Source organism: Nilaparvata lugens, chromosome 3, assembly GCF_014356525.2.
Source record: "Nilaparvata lugens isolate BPH chromosome 3, ASM1435652v1, whole genome shotgun sequence".
In the NCBI taxonomy this organism is placed as follows: Eukaryota; Metazoa; Arthropoda; class Insecta; order Hemiptera; family Delphacidae; genus Nilaparvata; species Nilaparvata lugens.
The window spans coordinates 38670254-38693498 of NC_052506.1; the positions used below are offsets into that span (position 1 = coordinate 38670254).

Genomic DNA, 23245 nt, shown 5'->3' on the forward strand with positions numbered 1-23245 from the left:
GAAGGGAAGAGAAAGAGCAGAGTGAAGGCATACAGGAAAGTAAAGAATAGTTGAAAATTACATAAAAAACATGAGAAGTCTTTATACTAAGCTATGAGGAAATTACATTGCCAAAATTACATTGTTCGAGATTATCCATGTATGAATTTCAATTATTTCTATTAAATTTACTAGTGATAAAATGGTTAGGAATATCATTGATGAGCTTTGATACCTGATATAAGAATTGTTTTCTACAAATTGATAAAACAGTATCTGTAATTTGAAAAGTAATAGATGAGGGACGGAGGTTATACGGTGAAACACGCAGGTTGAAAAGATTCATATTTACGTAGATGATTAAATTTTTTATGTATAGCTGCCTGACAGTTAAAACATCTAGCTCACTAAACAGGTACTTACCTGGATAGAGTCTGGGTTTTCCCAATATAGCTCTTATAAGGTGTTTTTGAATTATAAAAAGTTTTTCCAAATGGTTTGAGTATGTTCCACCCCAAATTTTTATTCTATATTGCAGAAATGATTGAATGTAGGCAAAATATATGAGTCTTGAGATTTTTTTATTACTAACTTGGCTGATATTACGAAATTTACTTATCCAATGTCTGAGTTTGTTACATGTACTATTGATGTGAACATTCCAACGCAAATGTTGATCAATCATTACACCCAAATATTTAACATGATGTTCTCTATTAAGTTTCCAGTTCACAATATTGAATCTTCTGAAAATGAGTTTTCCGAATTTGAAAGCATGAATGCTAGAATGAGTTCTATGGAAAATGCTGTAAGTGACCTTTGCGAGAAAATGAATCATTTTTTAGAAGTAGGCTCGAACAACAATCCAAAAACGTAGTATTAGATTTGAATACGATCTCTCTTGATTTGCCTCATATTCATTACAATGATTCACGAATTTTGATCGATACAGGTAGTAAATATAATTTCATTAAACCTCAAATGGTTTCTCCTCAGACAAAAATAATTGATTTTGATTATAAAATTCGTACACCCGCTGGTGAATCTAATGGAAAAGGTTGTGTAAATATTAATGTTAAGAATATGCTTGGTGTTGATAAAGATGAAAAATTTTATGTGTATGATTTTAGCGATAATTATGATGTTCTTATTGGAAAGCAAACATTGCAAGAGTTGAAAGCAAAAATTGATTTGGAGACCAATTGTCTCATAACGAAAGATTGCACGATACCACTGTTAGGAATGAATCATATTGAAATCAACAAAGGTTGGAATGAATTGAAAATTAAAACTAATGTTTGCACTCCATCAGATAAGCTATGTGTTGTTAGTATTAAGGAATTGCAGTTGTATAATATTGTAACTGATATTGATAGGAATGGTTTTATTGAGATTGAATATTTTTCTGATTGTGACAAAACGTTGAGTATCGAAACAGTTTCTGTAGAAGAATGTGAATTGTACATGGGTGAAATGATCGATAATCCCCTCTCCATTGACGAAATCACTTCTTTATTGAGAACTGAGCATATGAACTCAGAAGAGAAAGAATGCATTATTAGTACTCTTATGAAATCCCGAAATAATAAAATTCGAAGGTGATATATTAACTGCTACTAACTTGCTCAAGCATAAAATAGTGACTACAGACGAAGAACCTGTTTATTCAAAAAACTACCGCTATCCTATCTCATTTAGGCAGGATATTAGTAATGAAATAAACAAGTTACTCGAACAAAAGATAATAAGACAGTCTAATTCTCCGTACAACTCTCCCTTATGGGTTGTGCCGAAGAAACCTGATGCTTCAGGAAAACGCAAAGTTCGTCTTGTAGTAGATTATCGGAAATTGAACAACAAAACTAAAGATGATAGATTTCCTCTCCCGAATATTGAAGACTTATTCTCAAAAATCGGTCGAGCAACGTACTTTTCGGCTATTGACCTTGTTTCAGGATTCCATCAAATTGAAATGGAACCCGAATCAATACCAAAAACAGCTTTTAGTACTGAAAATGGTCATTATGAGTTTCTCAGAATGCCATTTGGGTTGAAAAATGGTCCACCTCAATTTCAAAGGACAATGAACTTGATATTTTGTGATTTACCAAATGTTCTTGTATATCTTGATGATATTATTATTTTTAGTGATAGCTTACAAGAGCACATGAAACACCTGAACGTTGTATTCAAACGATTGAAAACTCATCACTTAAAAATACAATTGGACAAGACCGAATTCTTTAAGAAAGAACTTCTATTTCTAGGTCACATAGTTTCGGAAAAAGGCATTCAGCCTAACCCTGAAAAAGTAAAAGCAATAAAAGATTTTCCCGTTCCACAAACTACTAAACAAATAAAACAATTTTTAGGTTTGGCAGGATACTACAGAAAAATGATAAAAGGATTCGCTAAAATAGCTCAACCTTTAACTAACGCATTGAGAAAAACATCCACTATAAACCCAAAAGATCCTAAATTCATTGAAGCTGTCAATTTTCTGAAAGAAGCAATTACTAACGCACCAATATTGCAGTTACCTAAATTGAATGATCCATATATTTTGACAACAGACGCATCCAATGTAAGCTTAGGGGCGGTCCAAAGTCAAATGACTGACAATAAAGATCTCCCAATTTCATTCGCTTCTAGAACACTCAATCCCGCTGAACAAAATCTTTCTACTATTGAAAAAGAAATGTTGGCAATAACTTGGGCAGTGAAACATTTCAGGCCATATTTGTATGGAAGAAAATTCACCATAAGAACAGATCACAAGCCACTCCAATGGCTTCATTCTCTAAAAGAACCAAATGCTAAATTAATGAAATGGAAATTGTTAATGGAAGAGTATGATTACACCGTAGAATTCATAAAAGGTCGCTCAAATTGTGTTGCTGATTGTCTCTCACGGCCTTTCAATGTAAATATGATGGAAAGTAGTGATGAATTTACAGGTTTTGACGATTCAGAATTATTCCCAGGCTTTCCCGCGGAAAATAATGCGAACAATGCCAACGACAATGTCAATAACAATGATGAGTACGATGACATTGATATCAATGATCTGCTAAGATTCCATAACAATGAAGCTCCTCCGTCGGTAAATGAAAGTATATTGAATGATCTTGATGAACAATTAGGTAACAATTCGATAATTAATGCAAATATTGATAATATTAATGAAAATTATGTGGAAACTGGCAACGAAAACCTTGTAAATAATACTAATAATGATAATGACAATGACTCACTAATGACACAACATTCTCAAGAAAGTTCAGATGATAGAATAGGTATAATGGACGAAAATAGTATCATAAACACTGAAGCAAACCAAATAGTTATTTCACGAGGTAAAGGAAAACCCCAATTCAAAAAGATCTTTAATAAAAACAGAATAATTTTCAAATACAGAGACGCACGTGACATTGGAAACAACGTAGAAGAAATACGAGAGTATTGAAACCTGATACTGTGTACGGTATAGTATTTTCAAATAAAAGTCCATTGTTTGAAGCTCTAAAAACAGAAATTCTAAGTTCAATGACTAATGAAACTGTCAAAATAGTTCCCAACATAAAATTCTGAATCTACAGAAGAATAAACGCCGACATAACTGATGTAGATGAACAAACAATGATAATAGCTCGATGTCATGAAGACAAAAACTTCCACAGAGGAATTAACGAGAATTATAAACAAATACGTAAAAACTACTATTGGCCCGCAATGCACGAGGACGTAACCGAATTTGTAAATAAATGTGAAATCTGTTTGAAAACCAAGTATGAAAGAAACCCAATTAAAACTAAATTCAAAGTAACTCCCACACCTACTAAACCTTTCGAAAAACTTCAGATTGACACTTTCACGTATAATAATATTAAAATCCTCACAATTGTCGATTCGTTTTCTAAAAGACTTTCCGCCTACACATTGAAATCAGCTAACAGTATCGAAATAATAAAAAATCTAAACAACTATCTTTCAGTTTTCCCAATTCCAAAATGCATTCAAACCGATAACGGATTAGAATTATACAATGCACTATACAAACAATTCACTGAAATAAATGGTATTGAAACTTACTTCACCACACCTTATCATCCCCAATCTCAAGGACTAATAGAAAGAACACACTCCACAATTATTGAAATTCTACAAGGACTCGAAATTAAATTCCCAAAATATAGTGTTGAACAAAAACTTCGATTAGCTTTGCGAACCTATAACAATTCGATAAAAGATCAATTCAACTTAAGCCCAAATGAACTAACTTTCGGAATTCAGAATTATTTACCAAATAATCAAGATCAGGATAATCCCGCAGTAATCACTGAAGAACTTGCTAATCAATACTTCAAAGAAATACAAGCGTTGAATGATGCCGTTTACAAGAAAATAATCGAGGAAAAAGAAAAACGAACAGAAAAATGTAACAAAAATAGAGAGGAACCACCTGAAATACCAGATAGGATATTCATCAAAAACCCGAAATTTCACAAAAATTTTCCAAGGTATAGCACAGCTACTAAGGAAGGTGATAGGTTCAAACTGAAAAGAAATTTAATCAAAATCCACCCTAACAGAATGAAAAGGCCTCGTAAAAAAGTAAAAGATAACCTAATTGTTGCAGATGAAGGCAATGACCATCCTTCTGTTGTTCCTGATCCCAGCAACGTTGACGTACAGACTGACAGACTTGACAAAGACAGCAGGAATAATTCCGATTAAAATAGGACAATCTATGCTCATTAACGACACATACAAAGTTATCCATTCATTCAACGTGACTGACCTTAAAATACAATCTTTGAAATTACAGACTCATATTAATAATCTGCAAGTCGCTTACATATCCTCTGACATTATTGAATCTTTGAAGAAAATTTCACTCAACCAATATTTTAAATTAGAAATGATTTCTGAAAATAAAAATAAAAAGGTAAAACGTGGACTAATGAACGGATTAGGAAGCGCCATATCATGGTTGACAGGACTTATGACTGCTGACGACAAAGAACACCTCGACAAAGTTATTGTTAAAATAGAAAATAATGAATTACATCTTGTTAAAAATGAAGAACATAATTTCGAAATGAGCCATGAGTTAATTAAGAAATTTAATTTCGATGTTGTTCTAAACAAAGCTCAGGCTAGAGCTACCAGAGGACTGTAGTTTACTATTCAAATAATCAAATACAAACAAGGGGCAAAATTTAATCTTCAATTTGAGCCAGGTTATTTGTACAGTTAAACTCTGCATTAATGAACAATAAAAAAGAGCAAAAACTCACCAGATTTAATCCAATCTTGACTACTTGCCCCTTCAAAGCCTTTATTAGGTGTTTTGGTCAGATTCAGGGTGGGATGAAATCTGGGAAAAAAGACAGGTTTTCGCTTCCGGGCAGCCTTTTCACGTTCAACTTGCAGGCTCTGCACTGTGTTTCGAACAAAGCTCAAACTGGATTCTTTATAAATTCAAATTCGATTCAAATTAATTCAATTCAATACTATTTACGCTGTTATATTCATAATTCACACACACGACACTCAAACAATTAATCACAAGAAATTTCCGATCAAAATTACATGACAAAAATACAAATTGGATCTTGCACAACAACGGGGTGACAAGACAAGAACGACTGGCGAAACAAAAACTAACTGAAAACTAGGATGACAAGGCAAAACAGCTGGACGATCTGCGCTGGCGCAACACAAGCCTACTATTGGCAGAATTGCAGTCTGGGATTTTGGCGCTACAGTTCGAATTCTCTGGCCAGACCATACCCCCGCCTCTGAAAAACTATTTTTCAGCCAAGTTACAAAACTGAAAAAAAACCAAGGAAAGGAAAAATCCAGACATGCCAAAAAGAACAAAACACCAACACCAAAAAACAACACAAAAGAAAGAAAATGCAACAATCACAACAACTATTGAGTTGGGAGTGGATAATTTTGTTACTGGTCTTTTACGGAAACAATGATTACACTTAAAGACACAAATACGAATAATAGAGCGAGCAGACAGTATCCAGAATTTCTGTCTGATCAAGGACAACAATAACGAAGGTCCAGCATGACAATTCTTCTTGTGATGATAATCAATCAACATCGATACGAAAGCGTCGGATTTTGGTAAGATCATCTGATGACAAGTCTCAAATTCTAGTCCAGCATGAGACAAACGACCGCCGACGCGAATCACACCTCTATCAATGAATGGAGACAGGCGACCGACGTAGGCGCATAGAACAATCCTCTCCCTTCTCTAATTGCACAAATTCAGATGAAAAATGTATCTTCTGTACCACTTTACATAGATACCTCTCAGCAACATCGAAATCTGATTCTTCTGATTGGGGTAAGATTCGTAAGAATTTGAGAACAAGAATTACAATTCTCAAAAGACGACCATAATCCGAACAACGACCAATCAATGAATATACTGCATTGCTGTTACAATCAGGAGATTTTGTGACTGTCAACACTGACGGTTTTTTCGCCTCCGGTGGATCCACTATCTCTTCCATTTGAGTTCGAACGGGCCAATCGCATTCGTCCTCTGCTATCCATGATGGACCTGAGAGCCACAACGGAAAGTTCACAAGCTCATCTGGTGATAAACCTCTAGACAAACAATCAGCGGGATTTTCAATTCCGGCAACATGCATCCACTCCTGTATACAAGAATCCTGTATTTTTGCGACGCGATTACCAAAAAAAGTTTGCCATTTCGCGGATGGAGCATTAATCCAACACAAGGTGACTGTCGAATCAGAGAGTGCGACAATACGAGACACATGACAACGTACACTAATAATAGTGACTACTGAATTCATGAGTTCTGCCAACAAGAGTGCCGCACACAACTCCAAACGAGGTATTGAAACAACTTTAGATGGTGCTACCTTGGACTTTGAACACAATAATACAACTCTTGGCTCCTCGCTCTCCTTCTGAGACTTCACATAGATAACTGCACCATAACCAGACAATGATGCATCACAAAAACCAATCAAACTGATGTGAGAATCCTGAAGCAAACCAACGTGACGTGGCACAGCAAATTTCAACAATAGAGGCAACTCTTTTTGACAATTCTCCCAAAGAGTGCAGATAGACTCAGGCGGCTTCTCGTCCCAATCCACTCCTAATTTCCACAGTTTCTGGACAAGACATTTTAGAAATAATGTAAACGGTGACAAGAGACCAAGTGGATCATAGATACGAGCCATCACTGACAGAATAGAACGCTTAGTAGCGACGACCTCACCACTCTTGACTGAAAACTGAAACAGATCAGTACTAGGTTGCCAATTCAATCCCAAGATAGCCAAGGAGTTGTCTGCTTCGAAATCCTTGTACGAAAACGATTTCTCTTCCTCCGAGAATTTCTCCAACATTGATGGTGAATTTGAAGTCCACTTTGTGAGCGAGAAACCTCCTCCCTCAAACAGCTGCTTGGACTGACGATACAGTTCCGCGGCCTCTGACTCTGTGGCGACAGATGTGACTAAGTCGTCCATGAACATGTCTCTTGGTATTCTCGCCTTGGCTGCTGGAAAACGATTTCCATCCTCCTCTACAAGCTGGTGGACGGTGCGAAGCGCCAAATATGGAGAGCTTGAAACACCAAAAACAACACAATTGAGCTGATAAATTTCGATCGGATCCTCCGGCGAAAATCTCCACAATACACGCTGATAACGACGGCAGGAATCCTCCACTAATATCTGTCGATACATTTGTTTAATGTCGGCAGTTAGTGCGATTGGGAACAAACGAAAATTAACTAACAAAACAAAAATGTCAGTCTGCAATTTGGGACCAGCATGAAGAACCTGGTTCAATGACAAACCCGATGATGTTCTGGAACCAGCATCAAATACAATTCGGATGGGCGTGGTAGTGCTGCTTGCTATCACGATGGCGTGATGCGGTATGTAGTAACCACCTCGGTCTGTCTGATCTGCTACAAACGACATGTGACCCTGACGTAGGTAATCGATCAATATTTCATGATATGAAATACGAGTATTGCTGTCAAGCTCTAGTCGTCTCTCCAAAGTCAGCAGTCTGCGTTCGGCGACAGCATACGAATCTCCCAAGCTGCTGGGCGGCTCCGCAAATGACAAGGCAACAACAAAACGACCAGAATTCACACGATGTACAAACTTCCGAAAATTTACCTCACACTCCAACTCTTCCGGTTTCAGTTGACAGCTTGGTGCAGGGCACGATTCCAACTCCCAAAAACGTTTCACAAAACTATCCAACGATGGACTACTAACGAATGGACTACAGATGGCTGTAAAACAATTCGACACATTCTTGTTGAAGTGAGAATCGGCGCTCTCCCCATCAGAATGTGACCAAAGACACTATTAACAGTCATCAATTCGTGCGATTCACCTATACTAGGACTCCCACGTAGCAAGTGAGGAACTAACTCCGCACCAATGATGCCATCTATTCTACTAGGAAGGTAGAATTTGTCGTCAGCCAGTGTGAGATTTTCAAGATGATGAAGTTTGGATCTGTCGATTTCACAAGAAGGCAACTTGTCGATGATTTTATCTACCACTGTGGCATCCATCGAAAACTTGACGGAAGGATCCAACTTCGACTGAATCGACACACAAGTACGACCTCGAACTTCACTAGTACCACCACCGAATCCACGAACAACGGTTTTCATGGGCTGGAATGGTAGTCTCAAACGCCGACACAATTTGGCTGTAACAAAATGACACTGACTCCCGGTGTCAACCAAGAAACGAACATCACAAAGCTGATCATTACAATCTCGAACATGTGCAGTGACGGTCGACAACACAACGGTCGAATTTTCTACATCGTTGGATGTAGAACAACAACTAATAGGTGATGTGCCACCTGCCTTGGAGTTCGACGAGGACGCAACACCTTCCTTGGAACTTGATCTGGAAAAGTGCAATAAAGAATGATGAGATTCTCGACATTGAGCACACTGAGTTTTACTACGACAATCTCTACTCAAATGATCCACATCAAGACAACGAAAACAACAAAACTTTCCTTTAATCAAACAATAAAGATCCCAAGGAGTCATTTTCAAGAAACTTGCACAATCTACTAACCGATGACCCGGTTTTGAGCACTTCAGACAATTGGGATTTTTACTAGATGCATCGTTAGATGAATCATTAGATTGAACCACAAACACCTTTGATTTATTATCCTTTTTGTGCTTCATATTAAACGATTCAGTCTGTTTCTCATCAGTAGGAAGAGTCTTAATTTGCTTTTCAATGAACTTGACATAATCGGTATAAGTTGGCATAGCCTTGTCACGGACGGCCGATTCAAAATTTCTACGAGAACTTGGATCCAGCAATCTCAAGCCATGATAGAGGAATATCGAGTCTGACAAATCAGTGAGTCGCAATCTCTTCACTGCATTGATTGAACTACAAAACCCATCCAAAATCGCAATACAACCTGCCTTTGATTCTGATTTTATTGGACGAAATTCAAAAATTTGTTTGAAGCATCGACTTGCGCCCGTGGATCGTTATAGCGGGTCAATAATGCCTGCCAAATTATTTGATAATTGTTAGCTAATGGTGGCAAATGACGACAAATATTTGCTGCTTGTCCAGTAAGTCTACTTACAAGATATTGGACCTTCTGCTGATCGTTAAAACTCTTGTTGTCATGTACCAATGCCTTAAAAAGTTCATAAAACACCGACCATTGAGTCTGGTTCCCATCAAATTTCGGAAGGTCGATTTTAGGCAGTACCGACTCGGACACGACCGGCTGTGCACTAGCTGCTGTAGCTGCCGTAGATTGAGAAATAGCATCAGTCGCCTCTTTCTGTTTGAGAGTGTTAGCCGCTACTTCAATATACTGAAACAGATCTAGATGTGAGTCGTTGAATGCTACAACATAGTCTTTATTCAACTCAAGTTCCAACTCATTAACCACTAATTCTGTCTTTTCATAATCCGAAATGGTCTGAGACACCCGAGGATACAAGATTGAAAATTGCTCAGCAACTTTTGGATCAGAGACGTTTTTAGACAGTTCATAAATTCTTTGCAATCTGGCATACAATTGTTCCAGTTTAGCGCGATGCACCCTGATTTGTTTCTGTAATTTTTCCTCCATCTTGAACTCATACACAAAACAATTCAGCCCCGACAATACAAAACAACAGACAATAAACAAGAATGAGTTCAAAACTAGATGAAAGGAAGAATCACGACTAGTAAGTTATCAAGTTAAACTTTGATTATCAATTCACAAGATAAGTTACTGCTGAAGACAAAACTATATGATTAGATAATGTTCTTCCAACAACTCACAAACAAACGATAACTTGTTGAATTGAACAAACAAAATCATGCTGTGATTAACCTTCACTAACATATATAACAAAATGGACAATACAAAATTCCAACAAACAAATTCCCGAAAAAGAGCACAATGAGCCTAGTTTCAGGAAAATTACAATTTTAACTGAAATAAATTTAATTTCAGACAAATACAAATTGACAAGAAACCTTGCTCTAGAACAAGGCTACAACAAACTTAAGTTGACCATAGATCAGACCATTCTCAACATGCCAACATTGGACAAATACGAAACTGCTTAAATCCAATGTGTGTGAATTAATCAACAAATTACAAATTTAAATTCATCACGGCCTGGTGGACCAGAAATGTTCTGAACAAAGCTCAGGCTAGAGCTACCAGAGGACTGTAGTTTACTATTCAAATAATCAAATACAAACAAGGGGCAAAATTTAATCTTCAATTTGAGCCAGGTTATTTGTACAGTTAAACTCTGCATTAATGAACAATAAAAAAGAGCAAAAACTCACCAGATTTAATCCAATCTTGACTACTTGCCCCTTCGAAGCCTTTATTAGGTGTTTTGGTCAGATTCAGGGTGGGATGAAATCTGGGAAAAAAGACAGGTTTTCGCTTCCGGGCAGTCTTTTCACGTTCAACTTGCAGGCTCTGCACTGTGTTTCGAACAAAGCTCAAACTGGATTCTTTATAAATTCAAATTCGATTCAAATTAATTCAATTCAATACTATTTACGCTGTTATATTCATAATTCACACACACGACACTCAAACAATTAATCACAAGAAATTGCCGATCAAAATTACATGACAAAAATACAAATTGGATCTTGCACAACAACGGGGTGACAAGACAAGAACGACTGGCGAAACAAAAACTAACTGAAAACTAGGATGACAAGGCAAAACAGCTGGACGATCTGTGCTGGCGCAACACAAGCCTACTATTGGCAGAACTGCAGTCTGGGATTTTGGCGCTACAGTTCGAATTCTCTGGCCAGACCAGATGTTGAGCATATTAATTCAAATAATAAAGCATTAGAAAATATTACTAACGAAACTGCCAATATTGTCGAAAATATGCAAGCTGTTGACTTAATTACTTTAACTATACAATTGTTGGATGATGAAATAAATGATGTTGTTAACTCGTTGATGTATTGCAAAGAAGGGAAACTTCATCCATCAATTTTGAGCTTTGATGATTTTCGTAGATTAATTAATTATAAGAATTATTCATTAGCTAGTAGAGATTCCAGTATTTTATGGGAAATTAGTAATAGCACTTGTATTTTATCGAAATCTATTATAACTTACATTATCCATTTACCGAAATTAAACGATTTATTTGAAAAATATGACCTTCTGTCCTATCCTGTTGAAATGGAATCAAATGTTTACACCATGAAATTAAAAGAAAAATCGATATCTGTGTCTCAAAACAAAAAGCTTTGGAAACTGACCAATTGTCAAAAATTCTCTTCTATTTCTTTCTGTACTTCAGGAGAAATTATACATGATAATTGTATTTTGTCTGTAGTAAATAATAAGGATTTGGATAGTTGTGTAAGAATAGAAATAATTAATGATAGACCATTTATGAATTATTTCGAAAATTGTAATTGTATTTTAGGATATAAGTTTGATCAAATTAATATCAATAATGGCACTATAAATACTCCTTCATCTTTCCTTATCAATCTGGATATCAATGATAAAATGACAGATGTAAAATTACCGTTTACTTCAGTTACCACATACGCACAAAAATTAAGTCATGTACCAAATAAAATTCATACTAAACTTATCGATTTGAAAGATGTTAGTGAACTTGATGATATTGAACCTAGAGATTTTGATTTTATAAATTTTGAAGATTCTTTTGTCCTTAAGACACGCCACATTGTAATTTTTGTTCTAAGTACATTTATACTTCTTGTAATTTTGATAATTGTTTATTACAAATTTAAGAAGCCAACCAGTGTACTAAATTACCGAATTGATACACAAGTACCAATATCATCAACCCCTACCATAAGCTATATTGTACCACCTAGAAATTAGATCTAAGTTAGTAAACTTTAATTTGTAACTTAATTTTTGAGTGTCCCAAATTTATTTTTCGGGACGAAAAAAACTTAAGGAGGGAGGAATTATGTAAACTTAAACAATTGATGTGCTGACTACTATTTTTGTCAGTACCGCTTAGTGTCGCTCTCAGCGCGCTCATTTTAGTTAGTCTACTTCAGCCACTTGATGTGTTAACATGTATTTTTTGCAAATAAAATTTCTTTTTAAAAACTGAGTTTTAATGAACGTGAACGTGTTTGGCGCCCGAACAGGGACCCTGAAGAGTTTTTCGTGAAAATTTCGTGAAAATTGTGCTGTTCATTTAACCGCCAGTTTATATTGATCAATTATCAATCACAAGTGATCGCGGAAAATTCGAAAGTCGGGGTCGCAACTGATATGAACCATCATCGAGACCGTCAAGTGGAAGAGTGACTCATCAACACCAACAACCAACAACCACAATCCTGGGGAAGAAAGGCAAGAAGGATAGCAGACCAGACCATAAACTTCTTATCGATTACCGGCCAAGGTTAAGATCGTACCTGGCTCTGGCTGCAGCTGTATCCAACTCCACAGTTCAAGGTAACACGTCTTCTACATCTACAATCAGTGACAGTGAAGATAACAGTGAAAGCACAATGAATAACCCCCTTATTTCAAGACCAATTGCGAAACATCACCTACACATAATACCTGAATATACAGGAAACCCAATAGAACTACTTAGCTTTCTTGAAGTTGTCGAAAAATTGAAAAATGACTATTGTAATAATCGTATCGCGGAAGCAGCAGACAATCATTGGATTCTCCTTCACTATTGTAAAAACAAATTACATGGACCTGCTAAAGATGTAATCCTCAACAGTACAGTAGATGACCTCTCAAATTTGATTGATGTTTTGAAAAACAACTTTGCCGATAATAGGACAGTAGAACAATTAACTATGGAACTGCTTGCTATGAAATCACACCAAAAAGAACACCTCGACAAAGTTATTGATAAAATAGAAAATAATGAATTACATCTTGTTAAAAATGAAGAACATAATTTTGAAATGAACCATGAGTTAATTAAGAAATTCAATTTCGATGTTGAGCATATTAATTCAAATAATAAAGCATTAGAAAATATTACTAACGAAACTGCCAATATTGTCGAAAATATGCAAGCTGTTGACTTAATTACTTTGACTATACAATTGTTGGATGATGAAATAAATGATGTTGTTAACTCGTTGATGTATTGCAAAGAAGGGAAACTTCATCCATCAATTTTGAGCTTTGATGATTTTCGTAGGTTAATTAATTATAAGAATTATTCATTAGCTAGTAGAGATTCCAGTATTTTATGGGAAATTAGTAATAGCACTTGTATTGTATCGAAATCTGTTATAACTTACATTATCCATTTACCGAAATTAAACGATTTATTTGAAAAATATGACCTTCTGTCTTATCCTGTTGAAATGGAATCAAATGTTCACACCATGAAATTAAAAGAAAAAACTATATCTGTGTCTCAAAACAAAAAGCTTTGGAAATTGACCAATTGTCAAACATTCTCTTCTATTTCTTTTTGTACTTCAGGAGAAATTATACATGATAACTGTATTTTGTCTGTAGTAAATAATAAGGATTTGGATAGCTGTGTAAGAATAGAAATAATTAATGATAGACCATTTATGAATTATTTCGAAAATTGTAATTGTATTTTAGGATATAAGTTTGATCAAATTAATATCAATAATGGCACTATAAATACTCCTTCATCTTTCCTTATCAATCTGGATATCAATGATAAAATGACAGATGTAAAATTACCGTTCACTTCAGTTACCACATACGCACAAAATTAAGTCATGTACCAATAAAATTCATACTAAACGTATCGATTTGAAAGATGTTAGTAAACTTGATGATATTGAACCTAGAGATTTTGATTTTATAAATTTTGAAGATTCTTTCGTCCTTAAGACACGCCACATTGTAATTTTTGTTTTAAGTACATTTATACTTCTTGTAATTTTGATAATCGTTTATTACAAATTTAAGAAGCCAACCAGTGTACTAAATTACCGAATTGATACACAAGTACCAATATCATCAACCCCTACCATAAGCTATATTGTACCACCTAGAAATTAGATCTAAGTTAGTAAACTTTAATTTGTAACTTCATTTCAATTTTTGTAATTTTTGAGTGTCCCAAATTTATTTTTCGGGACGAAAAAAACTTAAGGAGGGAGGAATTATGTAAACTTAAACAATTGATGTGCTGACTACTATTTTTGTCAGTACCGCTTAGTGTCGCTCTCAGCGCGCTCATTTTAGTTAGTCTACTTCAGCCACTTGATGTGTTAACATGTATTTTTGCAAATAAAATTTCTTTTTAAAAACTGAGTTTTAATGAACGTGAACGTGTTTTATATATATATATATAATATATATATATATATATAATATATATATATATATATATATATATATAAACAAACAGGATACACACGACACGGATAGATTAAAAACACTTGAAAACTTACATTTAAACGAGAATTTTCGGGGGCTGGGCCCCCTTTGTCAATCAACCAGAAAGTGAAGTGCAGATTTTAACCAGAAATTCTCGTTTAAATGTAAGTTTAGTGTTTTTAATCTATCCGTGTCGTGTGTATCCTGTTTATATTTTTATTACAAAACTTTAAAGTGTTTTCTGTTAAGTGATATATATATATATAATATATATATATATATTTATTTATTTTTATGACGATTGACCATACATTTTGTTAAATGTCGTCTTATCTCAATAAAGAAATTTCTATTTCTATTTATAAACATCTAAACATATAAACAGAAATTGTTCGTTTAATAGTATAGGATGAATGAAATTTGAACATCGATTCTGAAAAGTGTAGAAGGAAAATTGAAATTTGGCCTTCGAGGTGCACGAGATTGATATTTTTAGAACCTATGCGCTAAATTTGGATATCTAAATCATTCCCGTTTTTCCGGTATGCAACCCACAAGTTGACATGTTTTGATGCAAACAAACACAACCCTACTCTCTCTTATTATAAATAAATTTTACGTAAGCAGCAGAGGACAGACGGAAAAAATCCCTCTGTAGGTGCTGCAGACGATTTTGTTTTTTCTCTGTCTTCTGCTGTCTGCTTTAGCCTTCAACCTAGAACTATTTAGCGGCTTGCCAGTTCATTGTGATAGGTCATTGTTAGATATGACAGGTTATACACAAGTCTTCTTCAAATAGCCCTATTGTATAGGGATTAGACTACGGAGAATCAAAATCAGACTCACCTGTGAAGTGCTAGTTCAGCAAAATATGTTGCACAGTAGTAATTGTAGGCGTCACAGCAGGCCACCAACAGACACAAACAAGAGAGCACAGCTGGATGTCTGTCCGTATGCACCTTGTTCAGCAATCGAAAAGTATTCTCCACCAGAGGGATAGCCTACAAAAAATCATCATAATATTGTTAAGGTGAGAGACATTTTTGAAATTAAATTATGTAGCTCACTATTAAAAAAATACATGTTCACTGTGTCAGTTATTTTTGGATTATACCAATGTAACCGCCCCCGATGGGGTAGAAGATCTCTAAAGCTAAAGGGAGAGTCATAATTCTTGATAAACAAGATTTTTCTATCAAAATTCTAAATTACATTGAATTAATTAATATATTTAAAATTTTGACAACAAATAATCTGTATAATTTCATTGCACATTCTAAAAATCTGGTGTGGCGCACTCACAAAACTTTCCTTGCCGTTATGAAAGATCACATGACGCTAGTGTTCCCGTGCATCTCAAGTCTATTATTCAAAGATCTGAGCCAGCTGGTGACAGGACAATAACGCTGTAGACACACGAGGTCTGCTATCTCTTCATAATGAATGATTCAATAGAATCAATAGTTGCCAACAGTTTGTAATATTGAATAATCATATTTTCTCGAATTTTGAGCTTATTTTCAATTTTAAGGGAAAATCTTACTGAACATTAATTGTAGAGATTTTCATGCTCAATCTTCTCCACTCAATTTTTTTTTGTTTAAATTGTATCTGAACTGAATCTAAAATCAAACTTTGCATAGATGGGGCGGAGCTCCTGAAATTTTTACAGATATGGGACTTGTGGCAGTTGATAGAGCTTATCAATGACTATTTTAGGTATTAATTTAATCAAAATCGTTGGAGCCGTTTTTGAGAATCGCGAAAAACCCTGTTTTAGAGAACATTTTCTCCATTTTAGCCGCCATCTTGAATTGCATTTGATCGAAATTGTTCGTGTCGGATCCTTATAGTGTAAGGACCTTAAGTTCCAAATTTCAAGTCATTCCGTTAATCGGGAGATGAGATATCGTGTACACAGACGCGCATACACTCATACTCATACACACACACACATACAGACCAATACCCAAAAACCACTTTTCTGGACTCAGGGGACCTTTAAACGTATAGAAATGTAGAAATTGGAGTACCTTAATTTTTTTCGGAAAGCAATACTTTCCTTACCTATGGTAATAGGGCAAGGAAAGTAGAATCAATAAGATTTTGTCAACTGATTACGAATATTAACTGTTTACAAAGGGAGCGTGGACTTATCTCATTTTACTATTACAAATTTAAAATACTAGGGACTCAGTCATTCAGGGGCTTTTAACATGAGCCAGAAAAATATAATGACACTCATCTCTGAAATTATTAATCCCATTACGAATTGAAACTTGTCACTACATTACTAGTAGTTCTGTGAACAGTAGACCTCACGCAGTTTTCTCATCCACAAGTATCTGATGTCACCTGTTCTAGTTGATTCAGTTGAATCATAATTTACTCTTAAAAACTGTTATTTGTTCTCTCCAAGATAAAAAAACTCACTTATGTTAATGAACTCAGTTCACGTTTGAATTTGTATCCCATAATGATTTATCCAGTTTCGTGATAATCTTTCCATCTGATAAAAATATTTCTCAACTATTTTAATTTTTTTTCAATCAAGAATATTATAATTTGTTCGGCATTATTCAGTTCATTTTATACATATATTTTTTTCAATCACCTATTAAATTTGTTTTTCAAATGTGAGAATATTGATACTGATCATAGAACGCATCATAGAAAATATTGAAACCCTACCTTATAGAAATAGACACGGCCAGACATCTGTGTAATGCATGGAATGAATAATCCACTACTTGTCAGCTGATTGATTATGAATAATTCTATAGTCTGATTGATCCTATCTTCAAAGTAGATGATATAAATAGTGATATCTGAGTATGGAGTATCTTTTCTTTTCAAATTATCATTACAATGCAAAATTTCAAAAAACCTTGTGTGTACATCGACGCGCAGTTGAAAAAGGAATATTCCTGCCAAAATCTCATCGAATTCTATCAACGCGTTTGGCCGTAATCGCGTTACAAACAGACAGACAAAACCAAATCGAGTTGATACATAGACCTCACTACGTTCGGTCAATGATGTTCTCACTAATATTTTCGATGAACATTTACACATCTCACTATACCAATTATTAATAAAATACTTCAACATAATCCACGCCGGAAAATGATACATTTTATCAAATTGAACACGTTAATTTCAGGCCCTCGAGGTCTGAGGCTACCTCTGGTTTTTTATATGATCCCGGCCGCGTCTTGATTGGAACTGACTTTTTCACACAAATTATGTTCCCCCTCCACCAACACCACGACCGTTCACCTGGGGACAGAGCGTAATTCCGTGGACTTTGCTATTATCATCATGAGAAAAAGAAATGCAAGTTTGAAATATTCCCAAATACTAGTGACCATCGCTAACGGAAATACAATTCCGTGAGTCTTCCCGGACGCAAGCTAGCGAAATCTTGATGTGAGAAAATTATTGCTCACGATATAATAAATTTCTCACGTTAAAAATTTACACAAAAAATTTAACAACATGATCACTAGAGCCTCATTGATTAAGTTCTAATTCTGCATTTTACAAATGAATAAATCTCGAAGAGCACAAACTCATAATCTATTATTATTATTTTCAATATCATCATCATTAAACCAAAAATATACAACATTTTATAGTTTTGTTTTACATTATATTAGCGATTTTGCTATAGAACAACATGCAGTAGTAACATCTAGTACAGGCAACTTTTTTCATCTAAACAAATAACAAAATTTCCCAAACTTACATTCTTTTGATGATGATGCCAACATGAGCTCATATGAGCGAATGTGACAAAGCCTAAATTTTGATTTGGACTGAAAAGTATTATTATTTTTTTAAAATTATTATTTCATCCACTGACCACCTGTAAAAGGGGTATAAGGATATGTCAATTGGTCATTAATCAAACAGTAACATGTTATCTATCATCTCAAACCTCCATCTTGAGGTTTGTAAAAATCTTTGTATTCCTCCACTGAGTAGGCACATATGGATAGCAGCTCTTTTTTCAATAAAAATCTGAAAGCTTCACCTGACTTTTCTCTTATGTGAGATGACAATAAGTTGTACATCCGGATACCTGAACTCCTTACCCCTCGCTCATACATAGTACTACGATGTGCATCATCTCTCAAATTATTCCTGTATCTGGTCGAATATTGGTGAAATGTTTCTCCAGTGTTAAATTCATTTATGTATTTTTTTCAAAAAGCAGATTGTTTCCAGAATATATAGGCTAGGAAGTGGGAGAATTCCAAGTTTTTTGAAATAGGGCCTACAAGTAGTTCGGATTGACTCTCCTATCATCACCCTCAATGCCCACTTCTGAAGTCTAAACACCTCCACTACACTGCTAGAATTACCCCAAAGAATAATTCCATAGTTCAGAAGGGAGTGAAACAGGGCGACATACACACTTTTAAGATCCATCGAATCCTGAGAAGCCTTTAGGTTTCTGAGAATGAAAATTGCTGAATTAAGTTTGGTTTTCAGGCATTCCAGATGTGGTTTCCATGAAAGATCAGAGTCAATCACCACTTCAAGAACTTTTATACTACTTACAGAATCCATATTATTGCATTCAATTTCCAAGCTACCCCCCTTAGTAGTTCGAAAAGGTATTTCTTTGGTTTTTTCTTTGTTCATAATTAACATATTAGAAGCTAACCATTTTTGTAATTTAATAAGTGCTGCTTTGCTCTCCAGTTCGGCATTGGGCTGACTATCGCTTTTTAGTAAAATACTAACATCGTCAGCATATAAAACACTTTTTGCTGGTTCAAGGTAAGAAGGTAAGTCATTTATATAGAGAACAAAAATAAGGGGACCGAGTACTGATCCCTGGGGGACCCCACTTCTCGTTTTCATCCAATTAGAATGATACTCATAGCAGTTAGAGTCAATGACAACCTGCTGGTACCTTTTGTCAAAATATGAAAAGAACCATCTAAGGACAGCGCCATCAAAACCATACAGTTGCAGCTTTTTCATCATGATCTCAACATTTACAATGTCGAAAGCTTTGGAGAGATCAGCTATCAAACCATATACTTTTAGTTTTTTATCAACAGAGGATGATATTTCATCTACAATTGAAAAGAGAGCATCGTTTATTGAAAAACCTGGCAGGAAACCAAATTGATCAGATGACAGTAAACCTATTCGATTTAAATACTCTCTTATTCTTCTAAGCACTGCGTACTCGAAATTTTTAAGAAATACAGGCGTGTTAGCAATAGGTCTGCGGTTTTCTGGAAGTTCTTTTTTGCCTTTTTTATGAGTAGGAATTATTTTTGACAATTTTAGTTTCGAGGGTACATAGCCCACAGTCATGGAACTATTAAAAATGAAAGTTAGTGGCTCCAAGATGTTTTCTGCTGATTTTTTAACCAAGTAATTTGAAATATTAATACAGTCGCAGGATTTTTCATTTTTCAAGGATTTAATTATCATTTTTAATTTTCCACTACTCATGGGATTGAAGATTGAAAACCTCTGTGTACTTCCATGATTCATATTGAATACTGAAAGATAATCATTTATACTATTTTTTCCAGGAGTTAATTTTGTATTTTTAGTAGTGCATCAATGAAATAATTATTCAGTATAAATTATAGATGGACACTGTCATGTCTTTACTCAAGTTGAGTATGTACACAATGAAATGAATGAATGAGAGGAGTTGAGCTTCTAAAATGGTCACCCTTACAATGAGAGAAGCTGGCGCATGGGCCTTCACTTATCTTATCGATAGCTCATCATCTCCACTTCGAAACCAATCGAGGAAATTACTTGAAATAATGAAATTCTCATTACATCTTGAAGTACCACCATCTTGTCGAATCATAGACTTAATATTTATATTTTCACAATACATTTTGGATGGAAAGCTGAAGGAAAGATATAATAATTGATTATCCAGTTGTTGAGTCTTCCTGCAATTGCTGACGTAATAAGAAGGATGAGGATGGACGTATATAGATGGGAAACTGACCTGATCAAATCTATTGGACTCAATCCATACTTTTGCTTCCAAAAGTTCTCTGTTCTGCAGAAATGATATGAAATGGCCAGATTCCTTGAGAGCCTGCTGTTGGTCTATGAGGTTCAGAAGTTCTTCGAATGCCAGACGTCGTGTTGTTATTGATTCTGGTGCAAAGTTCCGAATGAAGAGCTTCTTGGGGAAATTAAATGAGGTGAAGTGATGCGGGAAAGTGTGACGTAGTTTTGAATAGAGATCTAGGAAGTCTGTGTAACGTCTTTCAATCACATTCGGGTTGCGATCAAGCTCTTTACTGTCATTCGTTACAACAATTGTGTAAGCCTGAAAAACACAAAATTTGCTTTACTCATCAATAATTATGATTATTTTCTATCTATATGGAAACTAGACAATTAAGTCTTCTAATATCGAATTGATCTGGATTTTCGAATATTGCATTTCATGTAACTTAAAGAAAGTATGATAAATTTCAAATTCGATGATTGCTCTCCTATTCAACAAAAGTGGCTTGGAATAACATGTACCACTACTGTGAAATAACATGCTTTTTATATTCCATCGCCATTGACAATCACTTTACAATCAATCTATTTTCTCCAGCACCCACAGCTCAACTATATATTTGATATTGTTTTTCTATGCTGAACAACTAAATAATTAAACAACTAACAACTCAATAGAAAAAATCAGTCATTGAATAATAAGTGTAAAAATTTTAAATTATCAAGAACTCCTCAATAGAGATTCATTATAATTTCCATCTCCATCAGGAAGGACTGATGTTTGCATGACCATTCTAGAATATGAATAATGTATCTTACCACGTGTTTCCTATCCACATCCACATCTAATATTCGTCCGGAAACAACTTCAAATTTCACCAAGTTGCGAGAATCTCGACTCCTATGTGACGGCAATCTCTTTTCATATTCTTTCCTTGCATTTGAAATCCAATTTTCTGAAATTAAAGAACATTCCGTGAGCAGGAATTGAATGTCTAGATAGGAATTTTAGTTTTTCTATTTCCAATCAAATGCACTCAAATTTGATGAAGTGGATTATAATTTCTTCGAAAATTCAAAACAATTCGTAATCAGTCTATTCATTGTAAAAACCTTCAAACACGAGCCAAGGTATGCAGGTATCAGAGACAGGTGAAAATCGAAAATACAACTTTTAATCTTTAATTACAACACTGGGCTATTATACCAGATCACAACAATTTTAACTTTATAGTTTTTTTGGCGCCGACTTTACAGGAAATCAAGATTTTATTTTAACCTGATCTAGTATATCTGATGTAATATTAACTTATCATTCTTGTTAAAATTATATAAGTATATTTTTTCGATTATTTCATAATAAATTTTCATAAAAGTGGTCTACTAATCAGTCCATTAAATATCAAAATAGAGAACTGTATAATTCTGTTTTTAAAATGAACGGAATTTACAGAAATGAAAGTATAAATGTGTTGGTGTGTACTACATTTGTGTTAAATTTGTGTACTTCCATAGGTGAAGAATATGAAGGTGAATTATGAATAATGTGGAGTAAAGTATGATGAAATTTAATTGACCATGACTAAAGTAGACCCCCTTGATAATTATTATAGTTAGTCCCAATGACCCAAGAGATCATCTGCAGCTTGCCACGAGATCTGCGTGACTCTCAGGATCCAGTGAAGCTGCTGGATTTAGTCTTGTACTACCCAGCTGGAGCAGTCATATACAGCATCCACATTTGCTTCCTGCAGCTCAAGATGAGAGGCCTGGTGACTGAGAGGTATCTTTTGATTATGTATCACGCTCTCTTACATTGCCACATCACCTATAATTGCTCCAGCTGAGGGGTCAATCGCCAGGGGCTGCAGGAGTCTTGAGGCTGCAAAAGAGGGATGTGAGAATTATAACAGGCAGCGACCATCTTGCCCACCGCTAACGCATCTTTGCTTGCCGTGTACTGATGGTCATCAGCCTCTGCAGAAGAGATGAAATTACACACCTAAAACACTCGCCATACAATAAATCTTGAGGTTCCTTGCAGCAGGTTGGCAAGTAAACAGAGAGGCTTCCCATCAGCTGCAATAAAATTCTACAAGAGTCTCCCAATGGAAGAAGAAAATGCGCCTCGCACAAGATTCTGCTTTCTCGTCAAACAGAAATTGATCAATAAACCAATTTATCCAATGGCTAAACTGACCGAGGAGCCACTTTTTTGAGTATTTTTCAAACGTTGATACTGTCTGTCTGTTACCCCGAGTCAAGAACGACGACATCAAGTATCATACCCCATTACATCCTCCTGTGCTTGGTGTAGGACAAGAGAATACAGTATACTTTGGCTGCCCGTAAT

The 23245-nt window shown here is 35.1% G+C and overlaps 1 protein-coding gene across 1 annotated transcript in view; it reads right to left on the reverse strand.

Annotated features, from left to right (window-relative positions):
• The window catches only part of LOC111044728 (sorting nexin-20), a 39455-nt gene that overhangs the window by 11294 nt on the left and 4916 nt on the right, over positions 1–23245 (reverse strand). The window contains exons 2-4 of the mRNA XM_022329939.2: positions 21712–21848; positions 20882–21211; positions 15730–15884 (exon numbers count right to left, since the gene is read on the reverse strand). Of these exons, the coding sequence (XP_022185631.1) occupies positions 15730–15884; positions 20882–21211; positions 21712–21848 (622 nt within the window). The remainder of the gene's footprint in view (positions 1–15729; positions 15885–20881; positions 21212–21711; positions 21849–23245) is intronic.